The 24,191-nt window shown below is 32.4% G+C and overlaps 2 protein-coding genes across 6 annotated transcripts in view; one reads left to right on the top strand and one right to left on the bottom strand.

Moving 5' to 3' along the window:
* The window catches only part of LOC143250692 (uncharacterized), a 50,608-nt gene extending 42,368 nt beyond the window's left edge, over window positions 1-8,240 (top strand). For 3 of the 5 annotated variants that reach the window (XM_076501596.1, XM_076501594.1, XM_076501591.1), the window contains 7 exons: window positions 188-269; window positions 1,009-1,122; window positions 1,854-2,072; window positions 2,332-2,592; window positions 2,739-2,960; window positions 5,070-5,315; window positions 6,252-8,240. In XM_076501596.1, the coding sequence (XP_076357711.1) occupies window positions 188-269; window positions 1,009-1,122; window positions 1,854-2,072; window positions 2,332-2,592; window positions 2,739-2,960; window positions 5,070-5,315; window positions 6,252-6,268 (1,161 nt within the window). In that variant the 3' untranslated portion in view covers window positions 6,269-8,240. Of the gene's footprint in view, window positions 1-187; window positions 270-1,008; window positions 1,123-1,853; window positions 2,073-2,331; window positions 2,593-2,738; window positions 2,961-5,069; window positions 5,316-5,430; window positions 5,485-6,251 lie in introns of all 5 variants that reach the window. The other 2 variants (XM_076501593.1, XM_076501595.1) reach the window with 2 other exon arrangements.
* Window positions 8,241-20,337: 12,097 nt separating this feature from the next.
* LOC143250691 (tubby-related protein 4-like) overlaps window positions 20,338-24,191 on the bottom strand; it is a 43,927-nt gene continuing 40,073 nt past the window's right edge. Inside the window, exon 13 of the mRNA XM_076501590.1 lies at window positions 20,338-20,597. Coding sequence (XP_076357705.1) covers window positions 20,481-20,597 — 117 coding nt within the window. The 3' untranslated portion in view covers window positions 20,338-20,480. The remainder of the gene's footprint in view (window positions 20,598-24,191) is intronic.

Here is a 24,191-nt window from a genome sequence, read left to right as displayed (position 1 = left end):
ATTTACGACTCTCAATACGATGTACATAATATAATAAAAAATAAATGCAAAGAAGGTGATAACGGTGTTATAAAACACGCGAAGAATAAAAAAAATCCAAACTCATCACAAATTGTACATTTACTGAGCAACCTTAACAAATAAAAGAATTTGTTTTTAACGTTCTGTTATTGTTTTATCCTCATAGGGCATGAATTGTGAAAAGGATGAGCAGTGTGTTATGTTCCAGGTTAAATGTGTAAGAGCATCATGTCCACCGCTTCCAACATGTGAGCTGAAATTTATTTTGACATAGTTATTATAATTACTCTCAATTTTCATTTGTCTCCTAAAAATGAAATGCGTGCACCTTACCATCTAATTGCACTTTTGTTCACATTTCATTTTAGTGGACAAAACATGCTTTAGTAGAAATGTATTTAAAGAAATCTCTGTTAGTTTTTCATAAACTTTTATGCATATGTTGAGTATGTAACGTATTTCAACCTATTATTTTCGTATACATGTAATGCCAGGTATGAGATCTTTGCGAAATCATTGAGGAAAGTACATTTTTGCTGTGCTTTTTCAATTAAATACTTGAATTGTTACTGTTCTATTTAAAATAATGTTTGTATAGGATTATTTCTCAATAGAATAAGCTACTTTATAAACTTGATGGTTTTGAAAGCTGCTGAGGTTAAAAAAGAAATAATTGAGATGAGTAATATACCAACCATGCTAAAATACTTGTCACCTAATCTTTTATGCCAGACTATAAATTTCGCCACCTTTTGATGAAGTATTTACTTAAATTTTAATTATTTTGTCTAAAGCGAATAGTATATTTAATTATATGTAATCGTCTTCTGTAACTTTGTGTGGAGGCCTCATCTATTTTACTCTTTAAAATATTATAAATATATATTTTTTGTATATCTTTTCATCGTAAACATCGAGTTTGATAGAGGTAACAGGTCATAGTTGTATGTCAGATTTATGACTGTGAACGTCTGTGTTCCCCATAAGGTATCAAAGTTAATCCAGACTGTCCAACACCTAGCTGTGCACCAGGATGTGTAGTAAGCGACCTGGATGAAGAACACTGCCCTACTTGCGTTTGTAGAGCTCCTTTTGCACCAGGTACGTGATTTTAGAGCAGGGGTGGTCCTATGTGTTTACATGAATTATGGAAATCCTCTTATGAACAAATCGAGAAATGTATAGCAAAAATATTACACTTTGGTTCTATTAAGAGGTCTAGAATCTCAATCCACTCTCTCAACTTGTGTTAAGCAGTAGGTAAATATTACTTAAATATGCATAAGTAATAAAACTTATGTATCGCATTAAATTATTTTAATGCCATAGAACTGGTACTGGCCTTATACGATTGGTCATACTGAACCAGTAGTTGGTTTCATTAAATATATCGTGTTCATGTAACAGCTGACTTTTTGATCCAGTGAAGTGATCCAAATAGTTGATGGTACTATGTGAATCAGGTAAGTTCAATCAAGAGTGTGACATACAGTTTAATTCACTGATGATTATTTAGTAAAATTATCCCCTTGATCCAAACTTTTCTGTTAATCCAGGTGTAAATCATTGATATACAAGACTATTTCTCTGATCCAGACCATTAAAACATGATTCTAGGATTATAGGATTTATTGAATAACAACTGTCAAACACCCGTGAAACATACTTTTTGTCGGAAGATTTAGAAATTTAGACACAAAATATAAACTCAGTCATTTATCTGCTTGATGTGTTTATTCTGAAAATGAACTGATTGAATTATTTTCTAAGTTTTAAACTGATTTTTAAGAGCCAGTATTACATATTCTATTTATTTTCATTTTCTTGTTTAGCAAGAATAGAAGCGGAACGTTGCCCAGTGCCATTTTGTGAAGGTTACGACTGTGTATTGGAAAATGGGGAAGATGGGTGTAAAGTTTGTCTCTGTAAGGTTGCATGTGAAACGCCCATCTGTCAGCAAGGATGTGAGGTGGATAATGGAACGCGTGAAGGCCAGTGTCCGTCCTGTGTTTGTAAAGTCTTCGAAGTGAACGTCGACAAAATAGCTTACGGTATATTACTTTATATGATTTACGATAATATTAGATGACTTCTTTAAACACACATTGGTCTCTTATTTTTTGGCATTGCACATAAATATTTAGATCTTTCAAAAGAGCTATAACAGTTGAATTAAAATACAAGAAGATAACAAAATAAAAAATTATCATTGGTTGGCATGATTCATTACCAAGATCTGTTATTTTCATTGGTCGATATGATTAATTACCAAGATCTGTTATTATCATTGGTTGATCTGCTTTATTTTAGACGGTGAGAAAGATAATAACCAAGAACACACCATTCACAAAGACGAAGAGTCAAACCATGAAAATATTTCCAGTAAAACAGAAGATAAATTGCATGAGCTTTCAAGTAACCTAGAAGAACCAGATGAACCTAACAGTAATGCAGATGGTACTGAAAAAGAGCCTAATGAGTCCTCCAATAACACAGACGACGACAAAGAACCCGATGAACCTAATGGTAACATAACAAATGAAATAGCCAACGAGCTTCATAGTAATACAGGTGATGACACTTACAAGAACTTAAAACGTAAAACGTCATTGTACCTAATTTCGGACTTAAGAACGTGATAACGTATTTTCATGGTGTGATTGAACTTTTGTGCTTCTAAAATTTTGCAATAAAACATGATATTTTGTTTTTTTCAGGAAATGCGATTGAAATTAATACCACTTCTGTCCAGTGTCCTGAGCCATCTTGTTCAGGGTTCAACTGTAAAATAGTAACAAGAGAAAACGGCTGTAGCACGTGCATCTGTCAGTCCGCCTGCCCACCTGCAGAATGTAACAACCCTGGATGTAAGGTGGAGGCTAATCCTCCTCCAGGGAAATGTCCAGGGTGTGTGTGTACAGTAGAAGACACTGAGACAGGTGAAACAAAATAAAGTAGTTACCTAAATTTGGAACATTAAAACTTTTAATCATTACACCAGTTCATTTGTTTTCATGTTTATTTACAAGTTTCTGTTTGTTTATTGGTAAGATACAACATTTCACATCTTATAAGACAAGAGGACACAAACAAGACTAAATAAATTACACTTGTTAGCATAACAAAACTCGCAACTACAAACTGATTTTATAAGCCTAATTTTATCGAACGGGTTATTGTAAACATTCACTCAAACTTTTAATTGTTTCACTCAGTACTGGGATTTAGCCACCCTCAGTGACACAGCAGTATGTCTGCAGACTTAAAACGCTAGAATCCGCGTTTGGATACCCGAGGGCAGAGCATAGATAACACACCGTGTTGCTTTGTGCTTAACTTCAATCAAACAAACAAATTTATTTATCCCATATTTATAGTGTTTATATTTTTAAAATTATTCATAAGGAAATAAAATTTCATCACTTCGTTTTGTTTGTTGTTAAGCAAAGCTACACAATGAGGTAAGTAATGTGTAAGAGAATTTTACACATCAATTCGATTAAGTCTTAAGTCTCAATCCATTTTCAAGTTATTCTGAGACAAATGGCTTAATTACAGGCTGAGCTTTGTGTGTTGAACATCTGTTGAGTCAATTTTCGAAACATTTCCTGTCCATATTTTTCCGAATAAAACTTGTGAAATTTAGTGCACCTTTGGAGAAATTCGTTTTCTTTAGCACAAGTAGTTTTTTAGATACAGACATTTCTCTTATGGGTTAGTTTTTTAAACTCACCTTAAGCAATACTGTTAAATAGTTTCTTCTAATATTCATACAGTTGAAGTAAAATTCTCGGTACTTTGGAAACTTTAAAGTCCAATAACAATAATATTTTTTCTACCTACTACTTAAATGTAATTTAGGGTACTTCATCAAGTGGATTAGAGTTCGTCATAAGTTATGCACTCGGTTTTAATTCGTGAAAACATTTGTGATTTGTGAAAAGAAAAAAACGTGCGAACATAACATGAGTCGAAGAAGCATGTTCAGGAGAGAAGAAGGAAAAAAATTCGATCTTAAATACGTTTGGTTAATTTGATCCGTATCCTTAAATCATATCACTTTATCTTCTGGTGAAAGGGTTCGACAATTAAATCTGACGAATTATTAATAATTACGGACGTAAAAGGTTAAAATGTCTGTTAGTTGGTCAACTTGATAATGTTGTGACGCTGTTTCTTTGCAGGACGACTTGTTTTACATTATTTATTGAAAACAATTCGCAGTCCAATCCACGTAACGACAACAAAATTGATCTATTTCTTCCCAAACGTTTCTGCTAACTGTCTTCAGTTGTACACTGATTTTGTTCCCCAGTAGGACAGCAGCAAATCTTCGAATTTACGGCGCTAAAATAACCCCTCGGTAGACATACGGGATAAACCAATGTGAATTTACTATAAGAAAACAGGCAGAAGCTTGAGTTAAAAAGTTATGTTCTAATGGAAGTACCTCGCTAATGATAATATGTAAAAATAAATTTGTACACTTTCACGAATAACTGATTGACTACTTCACTAAAACAAAACTTACTGACAACTTTCCACGAACTGAAAATAAGTGACTTAATGTTTCACTGCCAGCATTTTAACTCACTAAGCCATTCGTATTGATATATGATGTCTCACTTCTAGAATATTCGTCGCAGTTGCTAGATTTTCATGATATCGTTTGGGATAATCTAGGCCTATATATATTTATCTTAATATTGTGCACCATTTAGCTAAATAAACAAATCTAAACATAAAAAAACGTAGCTTACAACAATGGAACTAAAGTTTTGTCATAGAGTTATTAAAATATTGTTGTTTGCTTTAAGTAGATGTTTTAAGTATGCCCAGCAGATATGACAACAAATGAATAGAAACCGATGAACGTTTCATGTCTTAGTGACTGTCAGAATAAAAGAAACTGTCTTTATGCATTTATATAGAGAAATTAAATTTCTCTAATGTAATGCAGCAAGCTGCCTGCTGCAATTAAACACTGTGACAGGATAATAAATGTTAACTTCCAGAAAATATACGTTTATGTTTTTAATATATCTAAGATGACACTGAAGCTACGGAAGAGAAGACAGAAGATAATGACGATGACAGCCCTGCAACCTTAAAATGCCCATCACCAAATTGCGTAGGACACAAATGCACGATTATTACAGGTGATAACGGCTGTCCGACTTGCACTTGCGAAAGTAACTGCCCAATACCAACTTGCCCACCTGGTTGTGAAGTTGAACCAGTGACTGAAGGTGACCAATGTCCAGGTTGCCGATGCGAGGCCAAACCGAATCCAGGTCAGTATACTGTGTTCTTAGAATTCAACTAACTTATATGACCAAGGTTTATCAGTTGTAAAGAGACTTAAATTTTAGTATTTTTCATTTTCTATACTACTCGGACATTGCAAAGATGAAAACAGTTCCTAATCGAACAAATATAATGAGGACAAGCATGGATCGATACGTAAGTAATCTAGACAGCTATACTAATATGAAAGGTTTTAATGGAACATAAACTATTACAACAAGAAATAAAAAATTACAAAAGTCAGTTAATTACAAATACTTAAACTCAGTTACTCATCCATTCGTTCACATTCTGAAACAACAGGTCACAACATTTCATGTAACGATTTGTTTGTCATTACCGTAAGATCTCCAGTATTTTAACTCTAAATTAAAGAAAGTTTGCTCATAGCTAAAGACTGCGCGTCTCTTAACGACTTACAAAAGCTCTTTAGACCTAAAATTATTCTAAACTTACACACTTTAAAGTCAACTGTTTTGCAGCATATCTATAATTTATTGTTTTATCCTTCCCTCTTAATAACTACGTAAACTAGTAATTATGATATTCTAGTGTTAGTTCACAATTATCTTTATAACATGATTGTCGGATTTCGTTTAAGATGGAATAAAAGTATTCCGAAACGTTCAACCTTGTAAATAAAATGTTGTGTGTTTTTATCAACCATCTTCTTCATCTTCAAAATTTTCATCCTGAGCATGATGATGCACTGACAGATGCTTTAATCAATCTGAGAATGCTAGTATACTTTTGTTCTTCTTGCTTGTCATAAAATAGAATTTGTATGCTTTATCTAGTTGAGTTGGACAATTAAATATGTAAACGTGATATATTTCTAAACGAACAAACTGACATTTACAAAATGTATTTTATAAAGTAATAGTAAATTTATTAAATTTTTGTATTCCTATTTGTTTTTTCAGACACACCAGAACAGTGAGAGAAGTTATACTGAAGGAGTCTTCTCCTACTCGTTTTGTGTGCAGGTCACACCCCTAGTTATTCGATTACATGTCACATGACTATCATCTATTGGTTCTAATATTCATACACCTGTCACAATTTTTTTTTAATGTTTCATCATCTGTTTACTTGTCCTAACTATTATAGTGTGATATATATATATTTTCACTTTCTCTTTGTATAACCTTGGTCTTTGTTATATAATTATTTTTATTCTTTTATCGCCACGTACAATTGACATAGAAGGCTCTTAAGTGAGTTGTTTAGAGTTATTAGTCGGTAACAAAACGTTAGTCCAAGTTTAGTATGTTTCGTATTAGATGAGTGAGGAACATTTCGGGTAACTCTGAAACAAAATTAGACTGTTCTAATGGCCATGGTGTATTTGAATATATATATATACAAAGTACCCAATATTTTAAAACAACATAATCTGGAATCTAAGCAAATATTTTCATCGATTATTTTTGTAAACGACTCGTGTTATTATCATAATAAAACTTTTGCCAATTGCCTCGAGCAATTTGTTAAGAAAGTAAAGCATATTTACTTTCATCACACTTCTGAACTAAACTACTCTGAACAACAAACATCCGTTCAAGGAATATGTTATTTCAACTTGGATGAATAGATGTTGAATATTAGTTACCATGTGAAGGTCGCCGAATGTTAATTTTTTAATCAGTGTTAACTGTACAACAATTATATCAGTTTACTTTTTACTTTTACATGGATTAACTGTTTAAACAGAACTGTACTATTATGTACAAGTTCCACTGAATCTAATGCTGTGTTTGCGGTATCTGTAGTTAGAATGGATACTGTTTTTTAACACCATAGCTCGAATTTATGAAAATTATTCTCTTGTAAAAATCTTTTGTACTTTGGAATAATTTAAAAAATAAGAAGTATGATTTTTTCTAACCGGAAGTGTCATTATATATGATGATTATTATAATTTGAACTTTACTTTTAATGATTTCTTTGCAGTTTTTATAAAAAGTTTAACTTTATTTTTTTGCTAGAACCTTTAATGTAACTTCATAATATTACATTATCTTATAGTTTGAATTTCGTAAAGGTAAACTATTCACCTTAATAGTAGATTTCCTGAATCGATTCTTTTGGCAATATTCTATATATTAAAATCTCGCCCCCCAATGGCACAGCGGTATGTCTGCAAACTCACACCGCTAGAAACCGGGTTTTGATACCCGTGGTGGGCAGAGCACCGATAGCTCTTTATATAACTTTGTACTTAAGTCCAAACAATCAATCAATTAAAGTAAAATCTCATCAAATGAAACTCGTAAAACTCAAACTTGAAACTGAGTGTCGATACAATACATATCTCATTGTACTCACGATATTAATGGTTGTGATTTACTAACTGTATGTCAGTGTTACGTTAGATTTATTAGAATTTTTTTCTTTGGTGGTATAAATATGAAGCTGGCAGAATTTTAAAAAATTAGGCATTTGTGAAATAAATGTTATTGATATATCTTTTCAGAAGAAGTGTTGATTTATTGGTAAGATGTTTCTCTTGTCTATACTTGCACTTTTTAGTTTATGTTTATATAATTAATTAACACTTTTCTAGGACTTTTACAAGAAATAAGAATTTATAGTTTTCATGATGGGTGTTTTCTTTGATAAATACTGAAGTTGTGTAACGTTGAGTTTTATAAGTCAGAATTGGATTTGTCAACCGAAAACAAAAATAGAGAGGGCAGTAGCAGTACGAATCTATATTTGTATATACATATAGATAGATAAAGAAAGAAAGAGATTTAATTTGAAAAACAGAATAATAATTCCTTACTATGACAAACATCGATTAAGAGTGTTCTAAATGTTCCATGGCATATCCTGCTATACCTCAAGGGTCAACATACCCCATATAATCACAATGTTTTACGTTTCAATAAATTTGTATTTGTAGTTCACATTGTTTGTTTTCATTAAATTTGTTTAAGAGAAGATAAATTAATACTTAATATTATTTATAGCACAAAGTGGTAACTATACTTCTTTATCTAAGATACGTGAAGTTCGCACTTTGACAGTACAATGTATTTGCTATGCAACATTGACTTAATCATAGACTTATTGTTGAAAGTTTGGTTTGGTTTGAATTTCGCGCCGTTTTTAAATATATATTTTTCTCCACAAGTGGATTTTCTCGTAATCAAGGATTAATGCGGAGTTAGTTAAACTCATTAAAATGACCTCATAAACAGATAAACCATCTGATTTGATATAAACAGACTTCCAGCACCAAAATGAAGACAATTAATTAAAATACAGTTTCTCGTTTGTACAAATTAAACAAAAAATATTTCGAGAGCACGCAATCGACAAAATCGTAGTTCATTTATCGAATGGTATAAGATTTTCACTTCCGTGATTCAGTAAACATGATTTCGCATTTACCGTTATATGGGTATCAATACAAGAAGAGACAGCCGTATCCTGAATTTAACCCATATGTATACAGAGAAAAATGGCATCTAACTAGGATGGAGGCATTTCATTCATTAAGCTACTTAATGAACACTAGACTGCCATCTCATTTGCTAATTCGAACTAATGTTTTGCTATAAAAAATTATAATTGAAATGACAATGAAGACATAACCGATAATCCAACTGTTAATAATAATAAAAAAAAAGACTGAAAATAAGTTTGGAAAAGATAAATTTAAAGGACAATTTTAGGATTTCAGAGGGTTTCGCGTTAAAACGAATTCCGCATTAAAATGTACTTCACATTCTGTCCAACTCCACCTATCCCTCTCAAATTACACCTGTACTACCTGTTAAATTCTACGATCTCGTTTCTCTTATATCAAACCCTAAATCTCATTAAATCACTCTAGTTATTATAATCCGTCCCTTCCTAATAGGATCTCACTCTTACGTGGGCCGGCACGGCCAGCTGGTTAAGACACTCGTGATCTGAGGGTCGCGGGTTCGAATCCCAGTCGTACCAAACTTGCTTGCCATTTCAGCTATGCGGGCGTTATAATGTGACGGTCAATCGCACTATTCGTTGCTAAAAGAGTAGCCTTCTAGTCTTACGCTACTAAAACAGGGACGGCTAGCAGATCTTTGTCGATACGCTTGATGTATTTGGGAGGACTTGTCATGTTTAAACTTAGGATGCTGATATGAAGCCCACGCCCGAAACGTCATATGTTGAAATAAATTTATGCGTGTTTGAGACAACCGTATAATTTAGTTTTGTTCATATAATTTTAATTACTATCAGTTATTGAACTTACAGTAACTAAAGGTTTAGCTAAGTGTTATTTTAATTTACATTTGTTATATCCGTTTATTTTTTCTGACATAAATAATCATTCAACCATATGTAGCTTATGCACTGATTCATACGGCAATATAAAATAGAAATAGAAATTAAAAACAAGTTTCTTATTAAAAGTTCTGTTCGAATTGATTAGTTAAAATAAAAAGATAAGAAGGCTTGACGAAATGTCTACAGTATTAGGCTTTCAACTCGAATAGTACCTTATGCAACACATCTAAATAGTATGTGGGACTCAAACTTTAAACATAGCTATCCTTACTTTAGAGCTGTCGACTACCTAAGATACCGAACCATTCAATTGTCCACACCACCTACACGGCTACTCTCAACCGAAAAATAATATTGACTACCACTTTCATAATGTGCAGACATTTGAAAATGTGAAATATGTTCAGCGGCCTATTGTGGACTCGAGCCTTGAACCTACTGATACAGCCAAGCATAATAATTGCTGAACAACACGACTAAAAATATCAATAGACGGAAAAAGATATTCACAGCCATTTACATAAATGTATAAAATAAAGTGTCTATTGAATAAATGCTAATGTCAAAACAGACAAATTTGGTAGTTGGATATAATACTAAATTAAAGATTCCCAAACTTTATCACCACAAGGTTCTCAGGGCATTCCACGTTCTGATTGAAGCCCCACACTCAATGAATATAAAACTGATGCTGAGTACTTTTAACAGTGTTATTTTGTGTATCTGCAACCCCCCGATTTCTTCCTGTGGCTCCAGTTTCGAAACCTCCAATTTAAAACATAAATATTGTATAGTATACAAATTAATAAAACAATATTTCGAAGTATCTTACAGACACCACAAACAACTAGTGTGATATATTTTCTCTCTCTCTCTCTTTTTTTGGCATAACGACTTTGCTGCCATTACAGAACGCCCGTGTTGACACAGATGAATTAGGCTTACCATAAGATTAGACTTGCACTTTCCAATGTGGTATCATTTTTCATTACTTTCATATACAAGTTTCTTGCCTCTCTTTGAAGCTTAACTATTTCAAGTATTATACACAGGATTAAAAGAGAAGTTGGATAAAATAACAACACTACAGGTATAAACAAGTTCAGGTCATCAGTTGGAGAGATAAGGAGAGAGCTTGAAAGGTTAGAACTGTACATTTTGTGACGAAAGCAAAAAATGAAAAAAAAAAAGTATTATAGGTGGTTTACTTTCAGTGAAAAGTCATTTAATTTTAATTACTTGTGTAATCAATATACTTCCCAGATGTCATAAATTTAAACTTGCATGATTATTAATAGCTGTAAAATTTTATTTATTTGATGAAGTAATCAGTATCTAATGTGAATATCTCCATAACCTTCAGAACATTCAATAAACAAATTTACAGAGATACGAGCATAAAAATGGTTCCAATAATTTGAAAAAAAAAAAAAGAAACACATAATGGGAAACTATATTTTTGTGTGATGCTAATGACATACTGGATAATAATTTACTCTAAAACTAAATATTTTATCATATTAATAAGAATATTAATTTAAGTACACTTCAACATCTTTTGGAAGCAAATTCAGTAAACAGTCTGTTATCATAATAAAACCTTATGACATTACTTAAAATACATAACAGTTGCTTTTGGCAGAATATGAAGGCAAAGTTTGGCTGAATAATTAGCTTTCCCCTGACTGTGAGTACTAAAGTTTTTGGATCACACACCCCTCGTATAGGGCATTTATGTCACAATTATCTAAGCTGTTTGCATCACTCTCCAATAGGTTGTAGACTGAAGGTTTAACTTGGCAGATGTTCATACAGAAAACGGTTGATGCAAGGGATAGGGCTTTTGATTTTCCACTATCTGAAAAAAAGTTACAGGTCATTAATATTGAAGGTATAACAACTGAAGTAGGTGGTATCATACACACAAGAACATTCATCTGAGGATAGGCCATATGTGTGGGTCAGCAGGGAGAAAGATGCAAAGAACTAGTCTTATTGTATTATTGGATTAAGTATGAGTCAGACTGGTTCTCTTATGATAGTCTGTCCAGTGGCTGCATTAGGCACATGCGAGACCTGAAATTAGTGAGACAGACCACTCCCCACAATGGCAGCCTAGTTAGTTATTACTGGTAACAAAGTGAGTAGCGTAGTGTGGAATTTGCAAACTGGTTTTAGGTCAACAAGAAAAAAATAATTATTATTTTATTTTTTATTCTCTTGGACTATTTTCATAATAGCTTGACATTTTATTAGACAAAAAATACTATCCGACTCTAATTGTTACTCACAATCTAGTGAGTGTATTTTTGACTCTTATTTGACCCTAGATTTCTAGATGTACCCGAGGTCATAACCTTCAATTCTATTTTTATGCAACAAAAGTCCAAAGTGATTTGCCTTACGACCTTTACATAGAATTTACATGAGAAAGAAAACTAGTTCTGAATAATATTTTAAAATTTTGTGCTGTTGTTTTAAAACTATTTTTGGGAAATAATGATTCAGTATTAACTCTAAAATACAGCAAAAAAAAAAAAAAAAAAGAGAGGAAAGATTGATTAATTTTATATAAAAATTCTAATTATTCATTAGTTGTCAGCATTAAAGTAATTACCTTTTTCATAATACCTAGTTTTTCTAGTTCTACACTGGTAGTGTTTCACAAGATTATATTATACATGTGCATACCAAACTTACTAACTTTTGAAACAGAAAAACTAGGGGAAAAAATTAATTAATTTGCTCATAAGGGAGGGGGAACCAAATTAATTTTTAATGTTAATTAATGCTCAAACATTTTATTATCTAAGTTCTATTTAAACATTTGTAACATGTTTTTTCACAAAGTTACATATTTGTGCTTTGTCCACATGGTATGGGTAACTGAGCACTGAAGTTTAGCATTATAAAGTAATAGGTAGAAACTTATAATCTCTCTTTTTATTACAGTAAGATCCATGTTTTGTTATTTCAGAATAGCTTAATGTTTGTTACTTTGAGAAGCACACAAACAAATTATTCTTTTGAGGGCAAAATAAGGCAAGACAATATGAATGTTGCAGGTTGGAAGTTTATTTGAACACTGACAATAATATACTTAGAACAGTGATATAACCAAACAATGAACAGAAATACATGAAACATTTCTACTCTTCAAAGCACAATATCACTAACAAGATTAAATGTAATCTACTTGATATTAACATGATTTGTGAAACATAATAGCAGCTTTATCCAATGACAATTAAAACAATGTAATTCTACAAGTAGATAACAAAGAAACTATTTATATACATGTTACAACAATACACAGAAACCATGAAGAAAGTGTATTTCTGATAACAAGAATTACAATATCTACTCATACCTACAATATTTTATCACCACAGAATTACACGCAAGCTTTGTGTAATAAATAGTGTCTGATAATGACTAATACTGCTGAGACTTAACAAAATTCTGGCAGCATGAAATTTCATAAGAGCAACTTTTGACAACATTTAGTCAGGACAGCACATGTGAAGTCCAATCATTAACATCAGATCTCAACTAATACTGTTGAGTATGTAATAAAAGTTACCTGCTGAAAACATTGGAAAGTACACAAATAAAAACTTGTATTCAAGTCCAACTGGGATAACTTAGCATACTAATGTGAGTCAAAATAAGAAGTAACTGGAAAACCCAAGTGGGATTTAAAACACCATGACAAGAAGAAAACATTCAATTGACAGAATATTTACTGTGAGATGTCAAAATTCTACTTGTTTCTGCCTTATGGTGAAATATTTCTAGTGTTACTAGATAAAATGGAGGGAACAGTTCCATATAATTCTGGTTTATAACTATGACATTAAATTATTTTCTTTTTCCTATCCTATGATCTACAAAATGCCTATTATTGCTACTATTCACTAATTTAATTACCCAACATCTTTGATTATGGACTATCATTATTTCACTAGTTTCTTTACATTATCTTTTCTTCTCTGAGACAAGTCTTCCCTTCATGTGATATCCTTATTCCAGATGATATAACTGTTCATATAACTGCAATGAAATGTAACAAAACTGGGAACACCATGGTTACAATCAGCTCACCCTTGTGAAAATACTGAGCTAATTATTCCTCACTTCATTGTAAAACATTACTGGATGGGCGGATACATTTCAATAGCTCCATGCAAGGCAAACATAATACTACATAATTTGTGCTGATGCCAACAAGTCTAAAGATACTGACCAATGAACATGCTGCAATGAGAATATGTGGCTAATGATCACACAAAAATGTAGGATGACTCTCCAATGAAAATTTCAAGCAACAAAGAAAGGACAATCTATATGTCATGTTTTTTTTTAATAACAGAACACATAAATCTACTTTTAATAGCACAACACAAATTTAGTCTAAAATACATGTTCTAATGTGTGCACACATTCAAGACTGGGTATGGGCTTACCTGTTTTAGTACTCTCCAAAGAACTCAAGACAAAATATACAACAGTAAATAATGTTTAACAACAAAACAAACTACATAAATCTGAAGTATGTGTAGTATCACAGTTTCCCAAAATATCTTACTCTCTTTTCCACTCACTACTTGTAATTAAGAGCCTTTTTTTTAAATTATATTTTGTAGAACATCAAACTAAAATTCTAAAGACAGAAAATTTGTAATAGTGGTTCATTTGAGAAGAATGCATTAACTAAGTTAGTCAAAAGCCACAAGTTCCAACCCACAATTGATTACAAGCACAAATGTTGCAACAATAAATGTTGCTTTGTTTTATACAAGTGCTAATTACACAAATGTACTACAATACCACAAAGTTGAAAAGCATATTGAATGGAAACTATGAACAATGTCTAGAACACATTCTGAATACATACACGCCACAGGATTCTTGAAACAACAGATGAAAACTAATACAGCTGGTGCTGTTATATTATATAAAACAATACTGTACAAAGCACTTTACAAAAAATAATAGTTTAAATATACTGTAATTACTTGCATATAAATGACCAATAATTTTGCTTTTCATGCTAACTACCAATTCTATTTCAGTTAAAACAGTCCCTTATAGATACCAACACCTGATCTTTTTAGCCAATGTTTGCTCCTCAAAGTCTAAAACCATAACCAGTAAGTAATTGAAACAGAAAACAAACAAGTGTAATAGATAATATGACAAAAATTTACAAATTTTAACTTGTGAATACAAAGTAGTATGTAATTTAAAATAATTAAGCTTTAAAATATTATATTTTAAAGCTTAATTATTTCAAATCACATACTACTTATATATATATATGAAATAAAATTCAATAATTAATTTTTAATGTTCCAATATCAAAATTACTCAAAACTATAAACGAAACTGTTCGCATTTTAGTGTTCATTTTACATTCAATAGTGTACACATTTCGGTATACATTATTAAACATAAAATCATTTCACTATTAAAGCACTTGTTAGTTCATCAGAAGTAAAACATCCACATAAATAAGCTTAGAGTACAAAATTGTTAACACTTCACACAAACATTCATAAAGGTGAAGGCCAAGGAATTGCAAAGAACCTCCAAAGATAAATTTCCACAATATTACATTTATACACATAAAGGAAGTAGTGTTGAAAACAAATCACTAATAATTTCATAGTCCTATTATTTTAAACCCCAAGTGAAGTGTAATGCCTTCATAAAAAACAGAAATAAATGTAATTGTTAACTTCAGTATGAGGATCTGAAGATGCTATTCATACAAATATGGTATCGTCACCAGTACCAATGAATAACATTTTCATAATTATAGAACCACTTTACATCCATTTTGAATGCCTAATAACGTTTGATCTCTACTATACAGAGAAACTACTAATTATCTCATATCCAGTTTTGTTTTATTCTTGCAGCAACTGTAAAAATGCAGTTGAGTTGCACTTGCATCTTTATGATGTAAACCACCTTGTGCTAGCACAAAAAGACATTTAGTAGTAGTTGCTGTGAGAAATAACATCATAACGAAACTGATAACTGAAATCATATTTACTGTTTTTTGACCCCCATTTTTTTTTGTAAAGAATTAATATAAGTATCACTCCCACAAAAATTTTGTATATTTTGACCTTACAACATTCTGGTGCTAAGTAAGAGGCCTCACTGGTAACAACACACAACAAACTAGTTACAGTTAAGATGCTTTTATATATATTCCTCATCATGGAAACTGTGTGTGCAGTACAGAATGATGTCACCATTATCAGAGTTACTGTGGTATAAATATCACACATCCTGCTACTGACTCTCATTCTTGGTTCAATACTGGAAGAAGGATTATTCAAATAATGCTTGATTGATAACACTTTGATCTTTAAATTGTTGGTATTATTATTATTATACCATTAAGTTACATACCAGAATATATTTTCAAGATTTCTAACTTGAGGTATTAAATAAAAAGTACTGAAAAGTACAATATATTCCATGTTAAATGACTGTTTTAATTTTTTTTTCAGCTTTACAAATATGCAGCAAAACTATAAGTTTAGAAATCACATTTAAATTAACATACAGGTTCTGAAACAGCTACAAGTTTATAAATATAAAAAAAAAAACAATGAATTTGTGAACTACTTTAGTGTTAATTATCAACTAGTTAATACAGCACTGAACTCTTAAGTCTGTAAACCAACCATTAATGTATCATTCAAATGTAACAGCTTGTTAGGCTTAACCTATAATATCAACAAAACCTTTACAATCATAGTTAAATATTTAATTAATATGTACATAAGTAACTATTTTGAGCATAACATTTCCATATGATACAACTTGGTTAAATGATGTACTAACCAGTAAAACAAACTACTTAAGAAGGTCTACAGAGAAGGGATGTAATTCCAATAACACAAATAAACATGAGTGCATCATCAACTTTGAAAACCCAACTGCTTTTATCATGCGATTTTTAAAAATTCGACATTCATTTGAACATATCCAAGTTTTGTGATACTTTCACTTCAACTAATATTAATCAAAACTTCATATTTATGAGGTGTAGTAGAATTGAACTGGATGCAAATATGTTTTTTACAGCTTCATAAATGGTAAAAATAACATTCACTTGATTTTAAGGAGGTTTGCTCTTTATATAAAAGATTATTTCCCCTGTATTGACTTTTAGAACAACCTGAGGCACACCAACATAAAAATATTAATTTAATCTAGAAATATTTTGAGTAAAGGAAAGCCTCAGATTTCATTTCAGATTACCTTAAGATCCTTCAGTGTCCGGGTTCATTTAGGTTTGTAGTTTGTGCTTTCTGCTTCTTTTCCCCCCCATCATGGGTTCAACTACTTTTCTGATGCACCATCAACTTATGGAATTTCCCTATGTACCTTATCATAGATGGTACTGTTAATTACTGTGTATGTATGTGTATATCAGATAAACTTTGGTAAATTATTTCATTTGTGATTCTTAAATTCCAATAGCTAAATGATACCCCATCATCTCTGCAACAACAGATTAACTGCCAAAACTGTTTCATTAAGTTAAGGGCTCAATTTTATAATCAGAAGTCTCTCTCTCTTTGATCTTCAGGTTGTTGTTTTTTATCATTTCTCCCCATTGAAAAAAATGTTTTAAATGAGCAATGATGATCTATTGCTATGTCATATTCACTAATAACATGATCATACACTCTTTACATGTTATTTGATCCATTTGGTGGTTGGTACAGAACTACAGCTACGGCATATTGGATTATACAGTATCTAGCTTCAAATATGACTAAAGGAACTTGCAAATTCCACAACAGGCTACAAAGTTGTTACATTCTCAACAAGTGCAATGTAACAGTATCTCTTACCAGACATGGAATTCTTCTCCAGTTTGTATCTTGTATTTTCTATGAAGGAAAATGCTATCAATTTTTAAACAAAATATTTCCCCTCACATCACTGACAAAAATAAAACTATGACTTAAATGTTTCTAATTCAAAATATCATTTTGTTTATTACTTTATTAGCATTTGCTTTGGATCAAGCAATAAAAACAAATCCCAACTGTTAACCTAAACTCAGATCGCACTCACCCCTCAAATGGAAGTTTTTGCTTGGAAAGTAAAAATGTCTAAACTTCCTATTTGCATATATAAACATGTCCATATTGTTGTTATTTGAACTCATACACAAAGCTAGGTGGGCTAACTGTGCTCTGCCCACCATAAGTATTGAAACCCAATTTCTAGCACTGCAAGTCTGCAAACATACTGCTGTGCCACAGTGGGGTAACATGTTCACATCTGATTCAAAATAGTGTCTTTGTACTCACTGCTTATATCTAACCCAAATAATTTAGAAATAATAAATTTTTAAAATTTGGAATTGGTGGTATCAAAAACTGAAATTCAATTTACAGCATCTTGTTGTTCTACAAGTTTAAAGCTAAAAATACCAAGTATCACCTCAGATCTTAGATTTCATTTTCCCCCTCACAACCTATTTGCTGTACAACTCTCTTTCTTCCTAATCTTTCAGTTACTAGCCAGAAGCATTTTAAAACCAGTTTTCACATCATTTATCAGTTTTTGTATTTTTATGCCATGTAAAAACTAAGTTAATTTTATTGGTTTCCTAGTTTGTTGCTCTTTTATAAAGTAATTACTTCGGCAGTTCTCTTTGCTTAATAACAACTTCCTCTTGCTATATAAAACAAATGATTCCTTTACTCAAGCATGAGTTTAACAGGGTCTTTCAAAACAACTGAAATTTTTTTTTTAAAAGGATTAGAAAGAACTTATAGAATAGAGTGATATAAGTACTATTCACTTATGTTGGTATTATATGTTGGTATCTTTTATGATATAAAAGACACTGTATCACAAGTTATCTTTAAACAAAGATATTAAGCCTGTGAATGTATTTTCATAATAAAAACTTAACTTTCAGGTTAATAATTACAAGTGTGTTGCACGGTATACAGTTATAACACAGTGATTTTCATTTCAGTGTAAAGTGTAAATTTATCAAAATATGCGAGGTTCAGTGTATTTCAGTCAGTGTATGGTTTTAGAGTTATGGATTTTTAGGAGTGCACAAGTAGTTGTGGTTGAAATGATGTCACGAGGCTTGAAATGGTCAAAGAAGTTTAAACAGTTTTACCAAGACCTGTCCTCACAGTGTATGGAGTACTAATTTTTCTTAATGTACCTCTTTAGACACCAGAAATCAAGGGTTTTCCATACTCAAATTTTCAGGATTCTCATATCCTGCCAATTACATTTTTATTCATCAAACATACTTGCCAGCAGTTATAGATCTTGCACAGCATGACATTTTCAATGGCTGGCATAAAACATAATTAAATTCTATTCTGATAATCAAACTTTTTATTTTTTCTTGCTACGTCAACTACTCGTACTTTATTTTTAACTGAAATTTCATGAGTTTTCTAGGAACATAATGTAAAAGTATCTGTTTTTCCAAGATTTCTAGTCTTGAAATTTTTATAGCTAATTTTCCACGACTTTAAGGGCAATTGTAAACTCTGATGTACTACTCAAATTGAAGTGGTAGAGAGTTCTTTCTGTTGAGTGAGAGTTCTGCAGTGGGGAGCAGTGAGAAAAGTTGGCACATAAAAAGTCCCTTCTGATTAATGAATTTAGACCCAAAGTTAACAGAAAAGGCTTAGCATAATTATTTCAGTAAATGGAAACAAGCTAGTGATGTATTAATAAAACCAAAGGACAATTTAATATGGTTATCAAACCCCCAGTTTGCAGTCCTTGAACTTTATAAAATTTTCCTTATCCTGTGTATATATATAGTTATCTTACAAAGTTGAAATAGAAACTTAACAGCAATGCTTAACTATAGTAACTGGAATTTACATCAACTAACTACAGATACACAAGTATTTTATCAGCAACAAATTTTTAACTTATGATGAAAGACAAACCTCTACTCTACAAGTCCTTCTAAGCAACTACATTACAAATTTTATACTAGCTCATAAAAATGTGTTGTCTAAAATGTTTTATACAGCAACAAATTACAATAAAAAAACTGTTGCTCTTCAGATACTTTTGAGTATCTTAAAAAGGTCACTAATTACATACTTTAGTCCTGTTAAGCAACTTAAAATGTCACATGAAGCTGTAGTTAATGCAATAAACATCTCAATTTGAAATGGAAATGTAATAAAATAAAGAACTACAGGAATAAATAAATCACTGTAAGAGAGCTATGCATGTCTACCAGTTTATCTCATTTAAATTTAAACAATTTGAATTAAATTGCTAGTTTTCCTCTTAAATAGAAACAAAGCCAAAATAAATTATTTAAGTCACCTAATATATTTAAAGCTCTCTTGTATCAAATACTTATGGATATGTTTACTTTTCAATGACTAAATATTGTATTAAGAGAGCATATATATACTCCTAAGTGCCAAAATATTAGCAATATAATTACATTTCCTTTAAATACTAATTTTCTTCAGTTCTATTACAGTAACGATATAAAATAACATGGTTTTATCAACGTCATCTTGCCATGCCAAGGTCAAAGTTTAAAGTCAAGAAGAACATTAAACATATAAGTATTCCAGAGATAAGCTGCAGCTCTTTGTCGGACTTCTGACTTAACTTATTCATGATCAACGTGTTATTTGAATGCCTCTTTTACACATCACAAATAAAAATATACCTTGTAAAGCTTTTTTTCCAAAAAGAATACTATGAAGTTTTTTGGTTTGTTTTTTTAATCAATTTCAGAGTTCAGTTTTTCACTATCGAGCCTTTGTACTGTTAAGTACACATTTACTTGGAGGATTTATTCCATGGTATAGTTGTCACTTCAAGCGTTGAGTCACATTTGCTAGAGCAACAGCAAAAGCTTGCAAAGCACAAAATGGATATTGAAAATCTAATGTATATGCATTCCCATCTATTCGTCCAAACTGCATTACCTGTAATGTATAAAATATAATTATTATCACTTAACAAGCATATGATTCAATCAAATGTACTAAACATAAAACTATCACTACAAAACATTACATGTGTGTGTTTTCATGTAGAAAAATCATGTCGAGCTGCCTGCTGTATCTACCGAAGGGAATTTGACCCATGATTTTGGCATTGTAAACCTGAAAACTAACCACAGTCCCACTGGGGAACAGAGGTGACAGAAGCTGTGGCATGCAAAAAAAGTATACTGTCGGATTCATTCGAAGAATAATATGAGAGATAAGACAGATGAGTTGGTGAACCTAATCATTTACAGTGGAAGATGAAAAGTCCTCTGAGAAGGAATTCTCCCATGAACAAAGAGGAAAATATGAGAAAAACAGCAGCAGACAGTGTACTCAAGACACAAGAGAATAGTGTTGGAATAATCATAAAATAATGAAATAAAGGGAAGAGTGATCAGAGAAAACATCCAGTCACCCTCCCAGACAGCCTAGCTCTTTCAAAGAAAGGAGTAGACTAACATCAACTGGTTCCTATGACAGGGAGTAAGAAGGTGCCTCAAAATCAAATGTCCAAATGATCACAACCACAATCACTTGAGAGAAAATCTAATACAAGATAAAAGAAGCCAGTGGTTCAAATGTAGGCAAGTACGAATTTAAAGATCCACATAAAAGTTCCAGTAGGGAAAAGGGGCCAGAAAACAGGGGTAAAAGGCAAAGGAAGTGATTACTGTCTGACAAGAGATGGAAGATTGCAGAAAATACCCAATGGTAACCTCTGCTGAAAAAAAACATACAGGCCAGGAAAAGATGGAAGTCAGGCATAAAAGAGAAGGATGACATAGTTGAAGAGAGTGGTAGAGGGATCATTGGCAGTAAACAGCCCATATATTTGACAGAGAGTAAAAGTAAATGAAAACTTACTACTCCATAAGAAAATGTTATGAAAAGGACCAAACAAATCTTACTTGTGAAGACAAAGGCACCATGTCATGAAAAATGAACAAATGAAGTCTACTGGGGAGAGACATTTAAAGCAATATTTGTAAAAGCATCAGTCTGAAGGATTCTGCAATGACAATAAATCTAGTGTAAAATCACAGGATGTAAGGGCCACTCCATAGGAAGGTTCCTGTTAAGACAGGAAAAGAGATCTGCCACCAGATACAAACCTCAAGGACATATCATAAACTGAATATGACAATTGTGGAGCCAGGTAAAGAAGTTCAGAGTGAGAAAGCACAGATTAGAGAGCAGGTGCCTCTTTTATGGTTGATTGAAGTAATGACTACATAGTTGGCCAAGTGGGTCATCACAACATTACCAGAAAACAATGACTGAAGAAAAGAGCAAGACAGAAAAGCAAGAGTCATATCCAGAAAATTAATACACAAAAAAAAGCTTCTATGAAGGTTAGACCCCACAGAAAGTGGTCATACTGATATTCACACCAACCAGAAAGAGTAGAGTCAATGGAAAGATGAAAGTCAGTCCAAATGGACAACCCTGGAACAAGTCGGAGAAATCGAGACACCATAACGGAAGAAGGTAGAAACTCAAGGGCAGATAAGGTAACATAAAGACCTTCCAAAGCCCATTAAAAGGGATGCAAAAATCACAGTTTCTGAGGAAGCACGAGTCCCAAACATGAGATGTAACTGCCTCAGATGCCAATATCTCCAAGGTGCAAGCATGCATTAGAGAAGATTGAACCCACCTTATATGGAAGTCCAGAAAAATCCTCGGATAGACAAAAGATTAAGTGGGAGTTAAAACAAATATGGAAAGTTAGATCAACCAGCCCAGGTAAAAGGTCTCTTGAAGAAGACTGAAAGTTGCAATCACCAACTTCCTGTTGAGTTGGGGAAAGAAGCCAGACAATCATATTGTAATGGAAGTGGACATCCAGGAGATGCATGTGCAAGCAAAGGAGCATATAATTTGATATAAACATAAAGGACCATAGTAAGGCTGAAGGGAAGGACATGACAATTAAGAGCAAACCAAAGGAATGAAAGGACACAGTAGAAATAGAAAGGCATTTGAAGCATCTACCTTGGTTAATCACAGCCCAAGATAAAGGAATCAATGTAGACTGAGAAAGTCATCCAACAAATAAGGTGTTCAAAGACAAGTTGATGGCAGGGTGCCAAACCCCAGATTTCATAAGGATGGCAAAACAGATGGAAATAAAAGTCCTGAATGGAGTGAGAGACATGTTCTATAGCTGTCACTGTCAACCATGAAGACATCACATCCTGAAGATAAAGAAGACGCACAGGATCAGTGGGAAGAGGAATGGAAATATTATGATGAGAAAAAAGAAATGAAACATGAAAAAAGGAAAGAAATGATGAGAAAAAATGTGCAGAACCACAGAGTAACAGGAGATGAAAGAATGGAGGATGGTAAAGTAAGAGAGGTGTGCACTGATGGGATGAGAAACCAGAATCAGTTTTAATGAAGATTCACTATCAAGAATCACGACAGTTAGCCATGAGGGAAGTTGAGGATGACAAACAGAAGTGAGAGAACCAGGAACAACTGAAGGTAGGCTGATGTGAGTTTTGAAGATGGGTGGTCTTGGACAGAGATGTGTGTGTGTATCAACAAGTTTGAAAATCAAGTAACAGGGAATTTCAGGTAAGCAGTCTAGGCTATCAAGGATTTAGGAACATCCCTAAAGACCAGGTCTGTAAGCAAATGGATGAGATGAAGGTATCAGATATAGGAGTAAGAAATATTGATACTAAACTGAGGATACCTTCAAAACAACAAAACTAGGTGTCTCTACCAAAACTATTGGCATCACAATAAAGAGCCATAGTGAGGAGGTGAAGGAGAGGTGTAGGGTAAAGTAGTAGGGTGAAGGCAGTCACAAATAAAGACAGATAAAAAGATAAAGAAAAATAGAGTGGAGCATTCTTAGCAGAAAAAAATGAAACAAGAGACTGGATCAAGATATATAAAAGTGCCATGACCTGATCCTATAGCAAAAGAGATACAAACAAAAGTAGAACAATGTGGCAAATAATGCAAATGAAATAAAACAACTGAAACAGTATTATGGCATACATGTAAAAACAAACAAACATCACATACCTGATTCATGAGCAAAGTAAACAGAAAAAATAGACACCTGTTCCTCATAAGGGAAAAAAGAGCCAGAAACAAAAACCAAAGACTGAAAAGCTGTACAAAATCATCCACAGGTGAGGCAAGTAGTTTTGTAGAAAGCAAAGAAATAAAATGACTTATGATGACCTAACCGAAAGAAGAAACAGAATGGAACCAACCACCTGATGCCTGAAGGGAGGAACATCATCAGTTAACTTGTTGGCACACAATAGTTCATAACAGATTGATAAGGTTATGAAAGCTCAATTATTCATGAGTACATCCCATGGAGTTGAAATCTGAGACCTGTGACATAAGTGTGCTTTGCTAAGTAAGCTAAACAGATAACAACTTTAGAGGTTAGGGTCTATGTATGGATAGTGTTTCTAGTCACCATTAAGTCAATTGGAGAAAACACTTAAAAAGAAATATCTGGAGCTTTGAACTTTATATGGATATACATTACTAGTA

The sequence above is a fragment of the Tachypleus tridentatus genome, chromosome 5, assembly GCF_004210375.1.
Source record: "Tachypleus tridentatus isolate NWPU-2018 chromosome 5, ASM421037v1, whole genome shotgun sequence".
Lineage (NCBI taxonomy): Eukaryota > Metazoa > Arthropoda > Merostomata > Xiphosura > Limulidae > Tachypleus > Tachypleus tridentatus.
The sequence above is the reverse complement of the archived record's forward strand: the minus strand, read 5'-3'. Positions and strand labels throughout refer to the sequence as shown.